Raw genomic sequence first — 18,719 nt, forward strand, 5'->3', positions numbered from 1 at the left:
ATACTCTGGGTAGAGGGTGAACAGATCCAAGTTGGAACTCTTTCCGCTTACTGACGCTACAACTCCATAGCGGACTTGTTGGGCTTCAGGTGGGTTCCTCACAATTTAGATACCATGGTATACTGGTCTCCAGATCGTAGCACTCAGCTATTCTGATAACCACGCATGGTACTTGCAGTTGCTTGGAGCCAAATTGAGGTTCTGGGCCGGACTTCCACTCTTGCTGCACGGATGAGTTTCTCTGCTTAAGATGATTCTGTTTCCCAAAGTAAATCGCTTGCATTAGAGTTCCTCTTGGGGGTGGCTAAAATTAGCTTGGAACAATGGGTAGAGGTATATGAGCGTGGCAGTGCCATATTTTGAGCTCTATTACCTTTTAGCGCAGTCACATTTTGCAGGGTATTGGCACTCCTCAATGATGAAGGTGGTTTATTCATCCCATGAGAAATATGGGGCGGCACCTACAAATATTAAATTGGTAATTTTCAGTATAGGTATGTTGATTCCTGTTCATTTGATCCTGTGCGCACCACAGTGAACGCGTGGGCTAGAATATTCTGTTGAATAGCTCTTGCCACTCCTTACAACAGGGAGGTTCCCTTGTGGAACTACCCAGGTTTTCCTCCAACATTTGATGCTGAATTATGTAAAGCTTGGGGTGAGGAAGAGCAGCTTGCACTTGGTAACTTGTTTCCTGGTGGCCGATTCGTGTCTTTGGACGACTTCAGGGCTAAAATGGGGGACAACTTTACTAAAGTACTGCAATACAATCGCTATTGTTCAGCCGCCCGGTGGTTGTGGCCATTCTTCCCTCAGGAACCGGAAACACATGAATGTCTAACTGCTTTAACGGGTGGGGGAGAAAACTAGCGCATGATTTTGAAACTTGGGGTGCAAAAACAGTGGGCCTGAAATGAGAACGAGATTTAGATATGGAATTTACAGACATTCAATGGAGGAGGTGCTGTTTATTGACCAAGGAAGTATCTATGAATGCCGGCTACCGGTTGATGCAGTTCAAAACACTTAGCTGGTTTGGCCAGTGTATAATTCAGTTAAGTTTTCCCCGGATGCGATTGATGCTTGTGTTTGACTCCTGCTAACTCATTACATGTGTTCTGGTGTTGACCTCCTATCAACCAATACGATGTCTCCATTAAAATATTTACTGGGAGATATTGTCAAAGTGTCAATAGTCACGAAAATACTTTTTAACTTGGCCTGCATTGTTGCCAAAAATGTATCCTCTGATGCTGGAAATAGGTATCGGCCCCAATCTGCAGGGGGAGTGGCTGAAAGATTTGGTCTATACCAGTGAGAGGGAAGAGACTTTTATTGCCGCTGACACCCCGGCCTGCTGACCCAAGGACATCTGTGCTGCGTTACACATATATCTGGCTGGAAAAGAAAGTGAGGACATTGAGCAACATCGTGATTATTAGATAGACAACGTCCCTGGGTTTTAATGTTAGGTCTGATATAATGTGTCTGGTGCTGTTTTCTTGGTTGTCTATGCTGGGTCCATTCTTAGCATGTTGCTGCTCATGTATTCCTGACTATGTCACTGCAATGTGGCCTCTCTGTGTTTTTGAAGAAAGAATACTGACTTTGAGGGGCACAGCTAGTTACCGACCTCCCAATCTTACAGCTCCTCCCTATTTGTTTTCATTGCTTTTCATAAACTTATTTTCACGCGGCAGTAATGGGGGGGATATTTCTCCCAATTTCTTTCCCAAGTGGTTCTGAATGCAATACTATTAGTCCCACTTTATCAACAATGTTGGAGGTTAGTGAAGGCAGGTCTGGTGGTAATGGTATGAGTGTGGAGTTAGGGAAGAGGCTGGGAGGGCACCCAGATCCCAGTGCACCCCTACCACAGCTAAGTAGTAGAATTATATGGAGCAGTGCCCCACGAGGAACCCTTCACCCTCTTTGGCATTGAAAGCTGGGTCCTCCGTTGATGGTATGCTGCCAGATTCTAGGATTTTAAAGTCCTGATGTCCATGTCTGTTTCTTGTCAATTTTGATATCCATTTCCCATTAACAAATTAGAGAGCCAGATGTATCCAGAATAGTCTTGTCGGGAGAACCCATATAATTCTAATATTAAAGGAGGTAAAAGGGAGTAGAGATGCTGTAAGAAAAATACTTCTCCCCATTCTTCTGTCTCTACAGTTTCAATAGTAGAGGAGATGTGGCCTAGTGATAAAATTTCCACTCCGCAAACTGGAGACCCAAAATGTTATCCTGGCTTTCCTGCTTGACTAAGGTAGATTGGTACTTAATATACCTCCACTCTGATCTCCTGATTTGCTTTGCAAGTGCTTACAAATGGGCTGAATGCTGAAATTACTTTTTAACATATACATCAAAAGCGGATACAGTTTTTAATGATCAGTTATTTTGATTGTTTAACTTTGAGGTAAATGCTGAAGGCTGTTAATTGTCTTTTTGTTTTTTTTTTACTAGGACCAAGCCCAGCAGAAACTGAATTGAGCCACTCTATCTTGGAACAAAAAGAGCAGTTTTGGAATAAGAAGAATGTACATTTTCTCAGATTTTGCCTAGTATTCTGCAGGCACAAGGGAAACACTCCTACACAATATCCCCTGAGCAGAACCTGCACAAATCAATTTGGTTTTAGAATTCAGGTACACAACTATAGCCATGAGTATTTCTGCAGCTCTTCAGGCTGGTCTTCAGCATCTATCCCAGCACCGTGTCGCTTGGCTCTGTGCAGCAGGTTTGGGCACTTCCATAGCTGCTGCCTGGCTGTGGTCATCTAGGAGTCAGCATGTTGCATGGAGACCAGACCGGCTTAAACAAGTTGGGGTGGTGTCGCAGCTCTTTGTATATCCCATCAAGTCTTGCAAAGGAGTTTCCATCTCAGAGGCAGAGTGCACGGAAATGGGCCTAAAGAACGGAGAGCTCAGGGATAGACACTGGCTTGTGGTAACTGAAGATGGTCACATGGTCACTGCTCGTCAGGAGCCTCGGATGGTCTTAATATCCATCTCTCAGGACGGGAGCCACTTGAGGCTTCACGCCCCTGATGTGGAAGATGTACTTATTCCATTTAAGTTGCCTAAATCTAATAGAGTAATGGACTGCCGAATCTTTGGCAATGACATCCAAGGCCGAGACTGCGGGGATGAGGTTGCTAACTGGATCACTACCTTTCTGAAAACCAACCCCTATCGATTGGTCCAGTTTGAGCTTCATATGAAACCAAGGTACCCGAAAGACCAGTTGGATGTTTTCCGGCCCACTGATCAGGTAGCTTATCCAGATGCCAGCCCAGTCATGCTTCTCTCGGAGACCTCCTTGGAAGATCTAAACACAAAGTTGGCTAAAAAAGTGTCCATACACAATTTCCGACCATGCATCGTGGTCACAGATTGTAGCGCCTTTCAGGAGGATTCTTGGCATGATGTTGTTGTTGGCACTGTTGAGCTTAAGCGGATAATGGCCTGCTCGAGGTGCATCCTAACCACTGTGGATCCGGACACTGGAATCATAGATCATAAAGAACCCCTGGACACTCTGAAGACCTATCGTATGTGTGATCCATCGGAGAAACCACTTTACAAATCCTCGCCACTGTTTGGACAATATTTTGCAGTTGAGAAAGTGGGGATGCTCCATGTTGGTGACCCAGTCTACAAGATTATCCAATGACCTGAAGATCTGCCCATGAGTGGAGGATCCATCTTCTCTAGTGCCTTGTAATCAAACAGTTGATTCACAAAATGCTTCATTGCAGCCATTCTGAACAATTACTTCAGCGCTTATTTTATGTCAAACTAACTCATGACTTTCTAATTTGGCATCACACTTTGTAATTATTTGCTTTCATCAACAGTGTTGGCCAAATTCCATGCTGCCACCTAATCTCGCTTGGACAGATTTGATTTTATCCAGAATGTTTCACAAACACTTTGGTAATTAAGAAATTCCAGTAATGTGCGCAAACGTTTCATATGTTTTGTTTGATTATAGCTATTCAACCAATGTGTCTTGTGCCGCTCAGGGTGGTGGGAGACTGGATGGGATGATAGTTGGAGGTGTGGGTGCACAATGTGCAAGTTCTGGCATAGAAGGAAGCGTATATGATTATGAACATGTGGTGCTAATCCTTAATGTCTCAGTTCCTTCATCAGACAGATGACTCTCAATGAATCACTAAAAATAAAGCTTCATACACTAAAGAATGCCAAGTCGGCATGCAGGGAGGAGAGGTGTACTTCATCGATGCTAGTCCCCCAGCTTCAACTGGCTTATGATTCTGTGATGAACTCAGTAAACAAGATGTTTGGTTTAGTGGTCTAAGTAAATGGTGTAGCGTTGGAGAATTATGCATTAAGATCCCAATCCTGACCTGCTTGGACAGCTTTTTCTTCTTTTTAAATTTCAGAAGCTTACTTTTTAATTGTCATAGGAAAGATAAACCATCAAATTATAAAATGACACTATAACCATGAATGGCTTACCCATAGTTTAATAAGACGCCTCTAAAAATAGACAGAGAAAATAGGTGCACGCTCTACTTTTTCTTGAGCACAAATTGACTGGTATAATCTGCACAGTAGTGGGAAGAGAAGCCACAGGGCCTTTGCAGACACCGTGAAGAATTGTCATGTTTTGCTTACCCAAAGTGGAGGAAGGGTCCAAACTGAGAATCTGCAGGACTTCATGGTTTTCTTAAACCCCCTCCCCATCCCCCAGTCTACCTGCTGACTAGGCAGGTTGATTGAAGTGTATGACACTAGAAGCTAAACACAGTTTAAACAAGGCTCCGCGTCAATGTGGAGAAATGTAGTTTGTAAAGGATAGCTGTAATGTGGCCGAACTTGTGAGAAACCAATGCAATGCAATCGGCTGAAGATCGCACAACTTTCAACTGTGCCGTTTATATCTAATGTTGGGATTGTTAAGTAGGTGTAATGGTACACTTTTCAACTGGTGCAAAGGCGGTATATGTATTTAAATTTTGCTTTTTGTTTGTTTGTGTAGTGCTTAAACCACTGGTATACTCTAGTATAGCACATAACCTCTTGGACAGGCAAACCGTTCCGGATGGTTGTTTCAAGGTTGTATTACTTGTCAAATATTTTTCTATATTTGGTGACATGGCGGTTGGTACAGCTTATACATTCCTGGGTCCTTCTCCCCAATTTTACTTTCCCACATGAAGATAAGCGATCAATGTGAGAAGCTGAGTTGGGATGGAGGGTTGGGGTCTCTTCTTGGAGTAATTGAGAGTGTAACAATTCTGGTTTGGAATTTGTTTCTTGATTCAGCTTTTAGCTAGTACAGCTTTCTGGCTGCTGTGTATTTTTGGGAGTGGCAGTACATGCTTCACTCTAAAGGATTTGAAACAATTCCAATTCCTGCATGCATTGCTGATCCTATTGTGGCTCTGTATTGTTTTTCCAAGAAGCTGTTACCTCCTTCAAGTGGTGTATGTTCAAGCGGCTGCTGCTTTGCTTGCAGTGCTTTCATGTTCAGTACTGATGAATATGCCAGGCAGTGGTTCACAATGTTGGATATTGAGTCGACCAGGAGTATTTTGTTTTGTTGCAATTGCAGTGAGTCATTTAGCTGTTATTCAATGTTTAATTTTGCAAAGTGGCTTAGAGAGGGTATCCAGGTATGTGGTTGGATTTACTGAGATATGACTCTGTAGAGCTTTAATTGGTATGAAGGCTGAGAAAGAAATTCAAAGACACATTAAATATTCAAGCATCTGTCAATGTGAAGAGTTAAAAACATTTAGGTTCTCACGTATTGACAGATCTTGGTTATTACAGGCATTTGTGTATGTTATTGACTGTCAAGATCTACCTCCTACTCCCGGAGAATAATGGTATGTTGATCTGTTCCTTTATAACGAAATCCAAGGGCCAGCTATGGGTTCCTCTGTTTCATCTCCATAGTTAATCTATTAATGGAGTAGTGGAAGAATGTACATGTGTGGAGCCCTCAGCAAGCAGAGCAGTGACAGAATGGGAGGCAGTGGCTGAGATGCCGAGATAGCGGCTTGATTTGGGAGCATACCAAGTTTACATTTAATACCTGTATAGATTTTCTGAATCTCTAAAAATTCAGAAAGAACACTACATCCAACACTGTTCACCATGCCAAATACGAATTCCATATGGGGAATTTCTTCTTGCTGGGATAAATTGCCTAAATGAGTCTATGAACATAAATGTAATATTAGTGATTTCTTTAGTCAGCTGGGATACTTGAGCAAGTACTACAGACCGAGCAAAAGACATAAAATGAGACTCCTTCCCCAAGCCATCACGTCTCCCTAATGAAAATATGGCAATATTTGGTATATAGATTCATAAAGGTGGACACAGATACCTTTTTAATACCAATCAATGAATGACTGCATGTCAAACATGTATGATCCCGGAGAATACGGTTAGTCTTCACTATTCGCTTATTCATACATTGTAACATCCTTTTTGTTGTGTATGATGTACTCTTCTCCTTCCCATAATCTTATGTAGGCAGTACTGTCCAGCTATCTTAAGACTGGCTGGGCATACAAGAGCCATTCACACGCGGGGACACTAGGTATCTGCGGCGATCCACTTTAAAGAAGTCCATCGAGCGGAGGCAGCTGAATTCAATCAGAACAGGAAACTGAAACTTAACAATTCGGTAATAGGAGGATAAACAGCTCGTACAGTTTAATAGTCTGGTAAATTTAACCTTGAGGAAAGTTTGTATCTGTTTCTTACAACAGTGAGATTCCCAAATGTATACTCATGAATGAGGATGCTTATATAACTAAACAGTAAAAATCCACAGCATGAAAGTAGTGATGAGTATTTTTGAGTAATGGTAATTTTTTTTGTGTTAATGAATTGCATGTAGATTTAACATGGCTAGGATTACTAAGCCTGCATTTACTTTAGGCATTAAAACACAATCCTGAATTAGAAGCGAGGCACTAAGGAGTTTAAGAATTCAGCATACATATTTGGACTGATTTGGTAATGAAACCTATGTTATACTGTTTGAAATTGGCAACAATGTTTTTCTTATTTAAACTTTTAAGTTTGCAGGATAATCTACAAATATGCAGAAAGAGACACTTATTTTATTTGAATTTTTATTCTGCGCTGTCCCTACATGAATGAATGGTGGGGATCCATGGTGAAGCCAATGGGTTTGACGGATGTGGAAAAGAATATGTATATGGGCTGTCTGTGGTGAGTTCTTTGATCCATGGGTGAGGTTGCTTGTACCTCTGAGGGCAAATGAGGAGGGATTCTATTTTGGAAGGATTGAGCTTGAAGAGGGTTGCCATCCAAGTAGTGATGGTGGAAAGACTGCTATTGAGGGTGTGGAGTTGTGAAGGGGATCCAATTTGAAGTATATTTGTGGTTCATCTGCTTATTTTTGGAAATGGGTGTTTGAAAGGGTCTCGATATAAGGGGTTCTACATATAGGTTGAAGAGGAATTGTGATGAGAATTAGCTTGCAGGACCCCGTACTTGATTGCTGTGAACTCAGAACTATAAGGGCCAATTGGAGGCATTGAGAGTTCATCCTGTGGTACAGGATGTTGAGGAGAAGGGCGTGACCAATGTCGATTAGCAATGAACAAAACATGCACAGACTGTTGCCAGTCGGTAACCCTGTGCTGCACTCCTAATGGGAATAAAATCCCAACTGGTGATTCAGCCTGGCTGAAACAAGAGCACTCCCTGGTGGGAATACTAGTTCAGTAGGACAAATTTTCAAAAACATTCAAAGAAATTCAGAGAAAAGGGGTCAGTTTGTTCAAGTATTAAAGTATTACAATGGTGCTCCAGGTATACACAAACCTCTCACGCTGTAGGTCCCCAGTGAACATAGAATTCGGCTGGGCTCGAAACAGGTAATAGGTTGACCTAGGTGCCATTAAGTTGTATCATTCACATTGAAAATCAATTCGACTTCCCACACTTCAATGTGTAAAAGGTGTGAGACTCAATTAATTCAATTCACAGGATACTAAGTAAAAGTAAGTTTATAGTACAAAAACAAAGGATTGCATTTCAGTTGATCTGGACAGAATGCTCTGTAACAACACATATACACAGTAGGTAACAAAGTTAAAATACACCTTTTAGCAGTATAGTCAGACTGAGCTATTCATATACAAAACTGAATAGACAACAATTGTCCAATTTCAAATTCCCTGCTTCTGAGCAATCACATTCACTCAGCTCAGAAGTATATTCCTAAAGACACTCCTATTAGGTTTGTCAGTGCCAACGCGTTTCGGATTGTAGAAAATCCATCTTCAGGGCAGGATGTGTTTTTAGTTTCAACAAGATTCAAATTTCAGTTTTCAAATTTCAGTGGGGTTTCCTAAAGGTATAAGGATACACTAATTAGATTCATGCAGAATTTGGAGAAACTCAAATAAGTTTCTCACAAAGGTAGAGATAAACTGACCTGCTTTCCTTGGTACCCATAGAAAAATCATGGCCACCTGTATAGTTAAAATGACATGGCAGAAACAGCTTGTAAAGATCATAGGTGAGGGATCAGATTTTCAAGTGTTGTGAACATAATTTAAACGTAACTCACCCGGTCGAAAGACCGTGGATGTCTCGCCGGGTGTAGTGGCAGTGTCGGGCAGTTACTTCAACCGAGAGCAACTGTAATTGTGAAGAAAGAAGAGGGTGACTTCAAAGCGTACGTACTCGTAGTAAATGTCATTAGGTGAGAGGTGGAAAAGCCGCCTCTGTACACTCATTCACTTGTGGTGACGTTTTAATAACTAGTGCTCGTTTCGGTTATTGTTGTAACTTACTTGTAAGTAAAGAAATCGCCTGTAGCACACTGAGTGTAGCAGCCCGCCTCGAGGACGCGCTGCCCAGCTCACCCAAGCTATTATCGTTGCCCAGGGAACCGAAGCGCATGCGCGTCCCAACGCGGACCGCCATCTTTGTATGGGCAAATCCGCCAAAAGATTCTACTCCGGCTAATCGTGGTGCTGCGCGCACGCGTCTCAGCAGTCGTTGCTAAGGACGCGCACGGAGCATGCGCCGCGTTGCCAATGGTATTGGATTTGTTAATAATTCCACTTTATAAGGTTCATGGTTATATCGAGTGATCAATCAGAGTGCCAGCACCTGCTAAGGTGAGGAGACAGATTTAGCGGGGGGAGGGGCACGGCAGCAGTTGTAAAGCTGCCCCGTACCCCCACCCACCGTTCAAGTACTGGAGAGTGACAGACCTATAGATTGGGTCGGTCCTAAGGCACTGGCCTGCAACCTTCCCACCTGGACTGTCAGTCTAGTTATCAATATAGTAAATTAAGGCGTGTTCTATAGTGGCGCTGTAGGTGCCATGTACACACTATTTTTTAGACATTCTATCATGAACCGCTCAGCTGTCTCATGTCATGCACATTACAACTCTGGTGAGCCTATTGCTCTGAAGATTCCCCTCTTCCTTCACAATGCATCCAAACTTAAACTCCTGGTTAGTCACCAGTTCACAATCTACCGGGTCAAATATAAAGTTTTAACAACGTGAGCCCTACCAACATGAGGGTTTCCTATGGTGAAAGTCCATGGTGTCACATCTACTTATACATTTGAACCCATGATCTGTATGCAAGCCGTTAGCTTGGTATGACTCTATTAAAAAACACTATTTACAAGTACACCAACAAAATGAACGTGGATTGTATTAGAGAAAACACATTAAGTCGAATTCACAGTTCATGCCACTGGGACTGAGGCAATCGAGCAGGTCGATCCAACTGATCTCCCTCTGGAGTAATTTCTTCTGTATATCTCCCCCTCTCGGACTTAGTTTGACCTGTTCCAAGATCATACATTTGAGTTGGGCAATTGAATGCCTTGCTTCAACAAAATGCATTGCCACCGGAGATCTCAGATTTTTGGTCCGGATATTGGACGTATGTTCAGTCCAACATAGTTTAGCCTTTCTTGTGGTGATACCCACGTAATAGAAACCACAAGGGCATTTCAGGGCGTAGACCACATTCGTGGAATCGCAGGTGCATGAGTGTTTCAGCGTGATTGGTTTACCAGTGTGTGGATGCGAAATGATGTTGCCTGGTATAATGTTACTACAATGTTGGCAGTTATGACATGGTTGTGTACCTTTATGTTTGGTCTGTGTGATTGGAGTGGTCGATAGCTCTGCTCTCACCAAGCTGTTTCTCAGGACATTACTGTTCCTATAGGCAAAAATAGGAAGATCTTGAAATAGGGGTTGGGTCCGCGGGTCCATCTGCAGCATGGGCCAATTTCTTTGAATGATACTCCTGATCTTCTTACTCTGTGCTGAGTATGTGGTGACATATACCATAGAGGCATCTTTCTTGCTGATCTTGGGTGAGAGGAGGGTGTCTCTTTCAACATTCGCCACTTTCTCTTCAATTTGTGCCAGCTTCGACGGGTTGTAACCTCTCTCCCTAAATTTCTGACATAATAGAGATGACTGTCTTTGATATTCGGTGTTTTCAGAAATGTTCCTCCGGTATCGTAGAAACTGACTCAAGGGAACATTGTCAATCGTCCTTTGAGGGTGGAAACTCGTTGCCAATAGAAGGCTATTTCTATCAGTTGTTTTGGTGAAGATTCTTGTCTCCAGACGGTTTTCTTTAACATAAAGTTCAACATCCAAAAAGTTGATCTGTGTTTTGCTCGTCTGGGTAGTGAACTTGATCCTTGGGTACATAGAATTCATCATGGTAAAAAATTCATAGAGTTCCTCATCTGGACCTGACCAGATGCGAAACACATCATCGATGTATCTAACAAAAATTGTCAGATGTCGTAACCACCTTGCGGAAGTCAGAACGTGTTCTTCTTCCAAATAGTACATGTATGTGTTGGCATATGTTGGGGCCATAGCGGCCCCCATGCTGGTCCCTGAGACTTGTAGATAGTACCTATCTTGGAATCGGAAGAAGTTATTCATTAACACTAATTTAAGTAGTGTCAATACAAATAATCTATCCCCCTAGCAGTTATCATTCCTTAATAGTAGCCATTCCAGTGCTTCTAGTCCAGCCTCATGTACAATGTTGGTGTAAAGGGAGGTTACATCCATTGTAAAAAGGATGTCCCTGGTGCTCACAAATTCAACCTCCTTCAGTTTGGTTAAGAAATGGGTAATATATTTGATGTAAGTCGGAGTATCCTGTATCAGAGGTTGTAGAATAATGTCCAAATACTTCGCCAATGGTTCCAATATGCTTTCAGTTGCCGCTATGATTGGGCGGCCGGGGGGGATCAATAAGTCTTTTGTGAATCTTCGGAAGAATATATATAACAGGTGTAATCGGATGCGTTTTTTCTCGGAGATCACCTCTCTTGCTTCAACCTCATCCAGTGTTTCCCTGATCAATCCCCTCAGTTGTTCAGTGGGATTAAAGTCAATTTCTTGCTAGGTTTCTCGATCAATCAATTGTCTTTCAATTTCAGCGATGTATTTTGCTTTGTCCATTAGGACTAGGGCACCACCCTTATCCGCTGGTTTAAAAATGATATCGTCGTTGTCAAGTAATTTCTTCAAGGTTTGGCGTTCTCCCATGGTGAAATTATCTCTGTCCCTCGTTCTAAAAGGAATTTTCTTGAATTGATCTAAGACTGTTTTTTCAAACACTGCCAATACATGGTTATTAATTGGAGGATTGAAGACACTTTTGGGTGTTAGCTCTAAGAACCTGGAGGGTTCTTTGACATTCTCTTCTTCCTCAAGATCATTGAAGAATACTTTCAATTTCAGTTTCCGCATAAGTCTAAAGAAGTCAATTTTTTCCTTCAGAAGGTTCGTGTTATGGTGAGGTACAAATGAGAGGCCTTCGTGGAGGACTTGTAATTCCATACGAGACAGTTGATAGGATGAAATGTTGACAACTAAGTCTTTTTGGCTATTGGTTTCCTCCTCTCGGATTTTGTTCTTCCTTTGTCCCCGTCTGGTAGGTCCCTTTCTAAAAAAGGAACAGTTGCGGGTGTGGTCTCCTCACCCCTAGGGATGGAAGATGTGGATGCTTCAGTTTCGGTATTCACTTCAATTTCTGTGCTGGAAGCTTCCGAGGAAGTGGCGTCTGGGTTCGCAGGTACAGTTTTTGGTATTCGCGACTGTAGTATTCCTGCCAAGTATATACTATGTTTAACTTGTAGTCCTGGGTATCACGTCTGAATTTACGAATTTTCTTCGTCTCCAATTCTTGCTTATACTTTGCCAATTTATCATTGGTGTCGTCCAGTATCTGTTTGAGTTGATCCGCTGTGAAGTTTTTACTCAATGTAATTTTGATTGTATCAATTTCCTCTTCAAGAGATGTCAGATTGTGTGCGAGTTCTTCGATTGTCAGCAAGATAAGATCAAGGGAGCACTTATTAAGAATCTGTCTCCATTTTTTTACGAAGTTCAGATTTTCTTTGCACAGTGTTGGTTCTAGATTCACTCTCAATCCACGTGGTATCTTTTGCGCCTTGTAATAGTGTGCCAGAGTAGTCGCATGTAATTTCAAATTTATCCCCCTACGCATTTTCCACTCAAGCTGTTTAATTAGTGCATCTGGTTTGTCAGAGCTGACCAGTTCGTCACCCGTTGTTTTGATGAGGCTTAAAATCCTCTTGGCCTCTTCTTCGCTGAAGCCTAATGATTCAGCTCTGTTATCAGTAGTTGCATCTATTTTTGCAAAGGACATTATCTAATGTTGAGTGTATAAGGATGAGTAGTATTAGGGGCAATTCAGTAGTGTGTGTGTGCACTCCCTAGTGTGGCCACCGTAAAGCGAAGAAAAAGGAAGTTGGTGGAAGGCACTACTGGTAATAGTCAGGGGTAATTCAAGGTAAATAGACCCCAAGGGGTCTTATGTTAAGTGTGTAAAACAGGTATGTGCTATTTCAGGTGCAGCAGGGTGAAGCTCGAGGCCACTCGAGATTCAAAATACTAATGAACAAAACATGCACAGACTGTTGCCAGTCGGTAACCCTGTGCTGCACTCCTAATGGGAATAAAATCCCAACTGGTGATTCAGCCTGGCTGAAACAAGAGGACTCCCTGGTGGGAATACTAGTTCAGTAGGACAAATTTTCTAAAACATTCAAAGAAATTCAGAGTCGATTAGCAGCCAGGAAGACTAAAGAAACCAGCTAGGATAATTCCGGTGGCTCATGGACCTAAAAGGGGTGGCCCAGCCATAGAAAATAGTCCCATGCTGAGGAATAAGGTGGAGGCGACCGAGGATTTATTTTATTTCAGTGTTTATAGCAACGCACCAAGTCACAGGCATCTGAGCGCTAGTTGGGTCTTTAGTTTTTTTGAAGAGTTGGTAAGACGCTTCAGACCGTAAATGGGGCACGAGATTGTTCCAGAGGTTGGCCACAACGGTGGGGAAGCTTGCGCTACCTGCACGTTTCCATCTGAATCTAGTGGTGAGTAGTTGCTGGCTGTTGGAAGGTCTGAGTGGTCTGGCTGGCGGATATTTCTTGATCCTCTGGGTGTGGTAAATTAGGGCTTTGCTCACTAGGCAGCATTGTGTAATCATGAGGATTTTGTATTCTTTCTCATATGGAGAGCCAGTGGACTGACCCCCTTCCATCAGAGATGTGATCATATTTTGTTCAAGTCCAAGACTGCTCTGAGGGTATTGTTTTTAATGACTTGGAGCCCGTTTAGGTTTTGCTCTGAGTTCCATCAAAGTAGGGCATTGCAGTAGTCTAACTTAAACAACCCAAGAGCGCGGGCAGCAGAGAGGTGGTTGGCGGTGGATAAGAAAGGTCTGCTTGCTCGTATACCTTTTGTCGTTTAGGCTATTGCAGAAGTGATGTTGCTGATTTGCCGGGTCATGTTGAGAGAGGCGTCAAGGTAGATACCTGATGTTTTGACTGATGTGGGTATTGTTGCCATCTATGGAGAAGAGCCGGTAAACCAGGTCAAGGTTTGAGAGACTGGACGAGGGGCCACCTAGGAGCAGCTTGGTCTTCTCTTCATTAAGACAAGGGCTGTGTTGGGCCATCCAAGTTTGGATGATTGCGTTGATGGCATTTACAGTGGTGCAGTCCTGGTCGTAAGAGCCTGTCAGTGGGATGGGTATTTGAGTATCGTCCGCGTAATTCATGAAGGATACACCCAGGGAGTCTAGGTAGTTGAACAAAGGTTTTATATAAATATTATAGAGGGTAGGGGAGACGCATGCGCCTTGTGGGACACCGCATAGCATTGGAGTAGATGGGGCTGAGGCTAAGCCAAACAAATACACACAAGGTTCTGTTTTCGAGGAAGGAGGCAAACCAGCAGGTTGCTTCAGGGGGAAAGTATGCAACTGATGACAGGTGATAGCATAGGCTCCTGTGATCTTCCCGGTCGGTCGAATGTGGCAGAGAAATGGAGCAAAATCAGGCGGGAGAGGGGTCCTGCATCATTGGCATCGTCTAGTTGATTCTTGAGGTCAAGTAGGGCCGTTCTCACTCACTCCTGTTTTTTCATGATTTACAGTTTTGTGGAGTCTAAACTCCATAGCCGTCTGCTTTTGCATTGTGACACACATTACCTTTTGTGCATTGCCTTGGACTTCTCTTAATGTTAAAATACATTTTCTTGAGTGAATTACTGTTTCCAAGAATAGTAAGATGACCCCTGTCTTACTTATCTTTACTTTAATGGGTCCAGCACACACCACCCTATGTGGAGTGATGGGGTGGAGGGGGGTTACCTAGTAATTACTTTAACCTATTCCTCATGTAACCTTTTGTTGAACTAACTTACTTGAATGGCTGGTGGCAGTGGTTTCTGATTTACTACCTAGTGGCATGTATCTGCAGGCTGATGCCTCGGCTGCAGTGCTTTAACAAAATGGCCCATGCGTTTCTTTTCGCCATTTCTTTTTAGTTTCTTCTGGACTCTTACTCTGTTGTTTGCATCAGGTTTGAGTCCTTGGTGTGAATTGCCTTTGGCGGGCTTCAGCCCTGAAACCTGCCCAGGCTCCAGTGTGTCTGGAAAGGCAGGAAGTGAGGAAGGGTCCCGAAACCTCCCTGTCCTTTGTCTCTAGGTGTGTCTAAGTGAAACCAGTTCCAATTGGCCAGCTGGCTGTCCTGGAGGACAGCCACCCTGCTGTGTGATTGACAGCCTAGGGCTGTGAATGAATGGGAACTTGCATAAAAAGCGAGGTTTTGGGGACTAAGAGCCGAGTCAACCACTGGAGGAAAACATCCGAAGCAGAAGACGAGAAAAGATGCCAGCAGCACCCTCCTGGACCACGAAGTGCCTGGTGAAGCCCTGCAGCTGTGCTGACCCTGTTTTCGAATCGACAGAGAAGACCCGTAAAGGATGGCTTCCTCCTTTAGGCTGGTGGGACTAACTAGCCTCGAGACAAACTATTGAGGCGTAACCCCTGACTTGCTGCAACTTTCCAAGGCTACAGAAGCCCAATACCCGATGTACTACAACCACTTGAGTGCTTGAGTGCATTGACTTCTGAAAGTCGGAATCTAGCCAGAACTTCGTGGGCATCCATAGGACCTTACAGAAGGAAGCACTCTGTGTCCAGAGTCCAGGACATAGACATCAAGGAGATCCTAACCAGAGCTTTTCGCTCTTTGGTGCTGAGAAAAAGGCACCAAAACCACAAAGAGCTGCTGAATCGATGGAAATCTATTGCTGCCAAGACCCTCTCTCGGGTGTTGCCACAGGAGTCCACCAGACGTCCTCCCTTTCTTCACCACAACCATGGTCCAGGAACAAGGGCCTACTGCATTGCATCGTGAAGTCAACAAGCTGGAACAACTTCTTCATCTCAAAGGTACTGTCGGCTTGGGGTGCTTTTATCCTTTTGCCATGTGGGGTGCTTCTTACCTTTGGGAGTGCGATTTAACCCTACACTAAGTTGACATCAATTTACCTGCATTTGCTTTACAGCCTGCGTTTTCCAAAGGTGATTCCTCTTGAGTTGCTGTGATTTCTATTTTGAACACTGACTATTTAAGAACAATTTTCTAAGAAGAAGAGCATCAGAACTTTGACTTTGTCCATTGACTTTGGCTGCCCTAGCTCCCTAAATGCCTCCTTCTGAACCTATTGGCTTTGGCAGTGCGTGATGTTGGAGGCAAAGGAGGCATTCACAATGGCTGTGAGGAAGGGGTGAGTGGTGCCAGGCATTGTTTGACTGGCAGCAGGACAGATGTCTCCTTTTCACCGTGAGGGTTTAAGGCCCTTCACAAGGTTGGCCAGATCAAGTTTGGTGATGGGAGGGAACTGGAAGAGCTGTAAGTGTGCAAGGGGTTCATTGGCTGTGGTTTGCAGAGGGCTGATGGGTGGGTTGTGAGCTTTGGACATCATTTTGCTTCGTAGTTGTGAGATCTTTCCAGTAAGGGCGTCTTGAATGTTGCTGCATCAGGTATTGTCTTTGGTGATGGTCGAGGGGAGTGTGGTTTCACGTTAACGGAGAATGGTGAAGAGTTCTCTTATGCCAAGGTCATAGCGAACAGGCTGCTCCCCTTTATGAACAGGCTGATACAACCAGACCAATCAGGCTTTGTACCCGCTAGATCCACTTCATTAAACCAGAGGCGACTCTTTGCTATCATATCACAAATAGATACAAAATCCGAGGCGGCCGCAGTAACACTCGACGCTGAAAAAGCGTTTGACTCTGTCCTGGCGCTACATGTATACACTACTGCACCATATGGGGTTCGGCCCACATTTCCAAGGTTTAATCCGGTTACTGTACCAAACCCTAATGCTAGAGTCTGCGCTAACCAAACCCTGGCCTTGCCCTTTACGTTACGAGATACACGGCAGGGATGCCTGCTATCCCCCCTCATTTTCGCTCTCCCGATAGAGGGGATGGCTGCATTCATATGCCACAAAAACTCGGTTGGGGGCATCCCAGTAAGGGGTACCCTTCAGTCGGTCTCACTCTACGCGGACGATACTCTCTTATATGTACTAAACCCAAGTACAAACCTATCACCGATTATGCAGGACATCACAGAGTTTGCCAAATTCTCTGGGTACAAAATTAACCAGTCCAAATCGGAAATCATCCCCCTGACACCGAAGGTGTCCAGACCATGGCAGGGTTCAGATGGTCGCCAACCGCAGCGAGATACCTGGGTATAATCATTGCCACCGGCAGAGAAGCACTATACAATGCCAACTATGCACCCTACATTGTACATCTTGAAACTAAATGAACACTGTGGAATAAACTACCCATTTTGGTTTACTGCTGCATAGCCCTCCTAAAAATGATGGTGGTACCAAAGCGACATTATTTATTCAGTAACATACCGATCTGGCCGGGCAAACCCCTTTTCGAGAAGCTGCAAAGAATGGCCTTGAGCTTTGTATGGGGAGGTGGTACTGTCAGACAGGGCTGGGCCAAACTAAGCAAAAAGGTGGAGAGTGGAGGACTAGCAGCACCAGACTTTACCCTTTATTACTATGCAGCGCAGGCCCACTAGGCCAAATATTGGTTTCAGAACAGAGTCATATCCCCATATACAAGTGAAAATGCAAGCAGTGGCTCCCGCAGATATACGTACTTGTATGTTTATGGAAAAGCATGGTCGCCAGGGGGGCGTGAGTCCGATGACAAATACTGCTCTTGCCAGGGCGGCGCTGTTCCGTAGGGTAGGGTGCACACGCCCTTACTGGGAGCATGCACCCCTGTGGAACCAACCGGACATCTTGCCAACGCAGGACACCATGATGCAGAGGAATCGGGACCCCGAGAAAACTATGAAACTAGAAGACCTGTTCCCTAATGGGGAATTCCTAACTCTATCAGAAGTCACAGGCATAGTGGGGCAGGGGCTCACGATAACCCTCCAATATCATCGCCTGAAAGCAACCATTAAATGGCAAATGGCCATTGTTCCCGGCGGCACCGCCTCCCCATCCATTCATGATAGATATGATAGGCCAAGAAGGATTTAATGGCACTATCTCCCAAGATTTACAGCACAGACCAGACCCACTCTCTCTCTCTGAACACTATGAAAGTCAAATGGGAGAGGGACCTCGGGTTGGTAATTGACGACACACAATGTTCTAGGTACTGTCAATACACCACAAGAAAATCATTGAATTCAAATCTCAGACTGATCCAATACAAAATGTTGAACCATTTACATATTACCCCCGGGAAAAAGGCCAAATTTGATAAGTCTATACAACCTGTATGCCCTAAATGCCAGCTCCCGGAGGCCAACTCGTTCCACAGGTACTGGGCATGCCTTCCCACCAGACAATTCTGGGAAGAAGTAGCCCACAATATAAGAGATATCCTAGAGACCACGATCTCAGCCACACCTCTGAAATATCTCCTGGGGCCCCACCTAAATTCCGAAGATTCTTTTCAGTGGCTAAAGCGGTGGCCAAACATGACATCCTCCATCACAGGACATCAGAATTTGCCCCCACAGTTCAAAGCTGGCTCCGAGACCTGATTGAGACACATGACTGTGAAGTGGGGTACATCGGGCTAAAGGCCCAAGCCAACTGCCCAATGGACATTTGGGTTCCTCTCCAGAGATACCTGGACTTGGCCAACCAGCCCTCCGGCACACCAAATAAGATGAACTGGGGCTATGCCTTTGGATCTTAAAGGAGAAATGAACTTAATATCGTTGTATGACTAGTTGTATCAAGCTTCACCATGCAATGTTTGTTTGTTGTACTATGCGATACCATGTAATGTTTAAGTC

General features: G+C 43.9%; 1 protein-coding gene and 1 long non-coding RNA gene across 4 annotated transcripts in view; one reads left to right on the plus strand and one right to left on the minus strand.

The window, feature by feature from the left end:
* LOC138511257 (mitochondrial amidoxime reducing component 2-like) overlaps positions 1-6,959 on the plus strand; it is an 84,021-nt gene extending 77,062 nt beyond the window's left edge. For all 3 annotated transcript variants that reach the window (XM_069626808.1, XM_069626810.1, XM_069626809.1), the window contains exon 2: positions 2,470-6,959. In XM_069626808.1, the coding sequence (XP_069482909.1) occupies positions 2,668-3,678 (1,011 nt within the window). In that variant the 5' untranslated portion in view covers positions 2,470-2,667 and the 3' untranslated portion in view covers positions 3,679-6,959. The remainder of the gene's footprint in view (positions 1-2,469) is intronic.
* A 1,503-nt stretch (positions 6,960-8,462) lies between these two features.
* Positions 8,463-18,719, minus strand: part of LOC138511259 (uncharacterized) — a 197,164-nt gene continuing 186,907 nt past the window's right edge. The window contains exons 2-3 of the long non-coding RNA XR_011280594.1: positions 8,599-8,669; positions 8,463-8,500 (exon numbers count right to left, since the gene is read on the minus strand). This is a non-coding gene — a long non-coding RNA (uncharacterized lncRNA). The remainder of the gene's footprint in view (positions 8,501-8,598; positions 8,670-18,719) is intronic.

The sequence above is a fragment of the Ambystoma mexicanum genome, chromosome 6p (assembly GCF_040938575.1).
Source record: "Ambystoma mexicanum isolate Mex_15411 chromosome 6p, UKY_AmexF1_1, whole genome shotgun sequence".
In the NCBI taxonomy this organism is placed as follows: Eukaryota; Metazoa; Chordata; class Amphibia; order Caudata; family Ambystomatidae; genus Ambystoma; species Ambystoma mexicanum.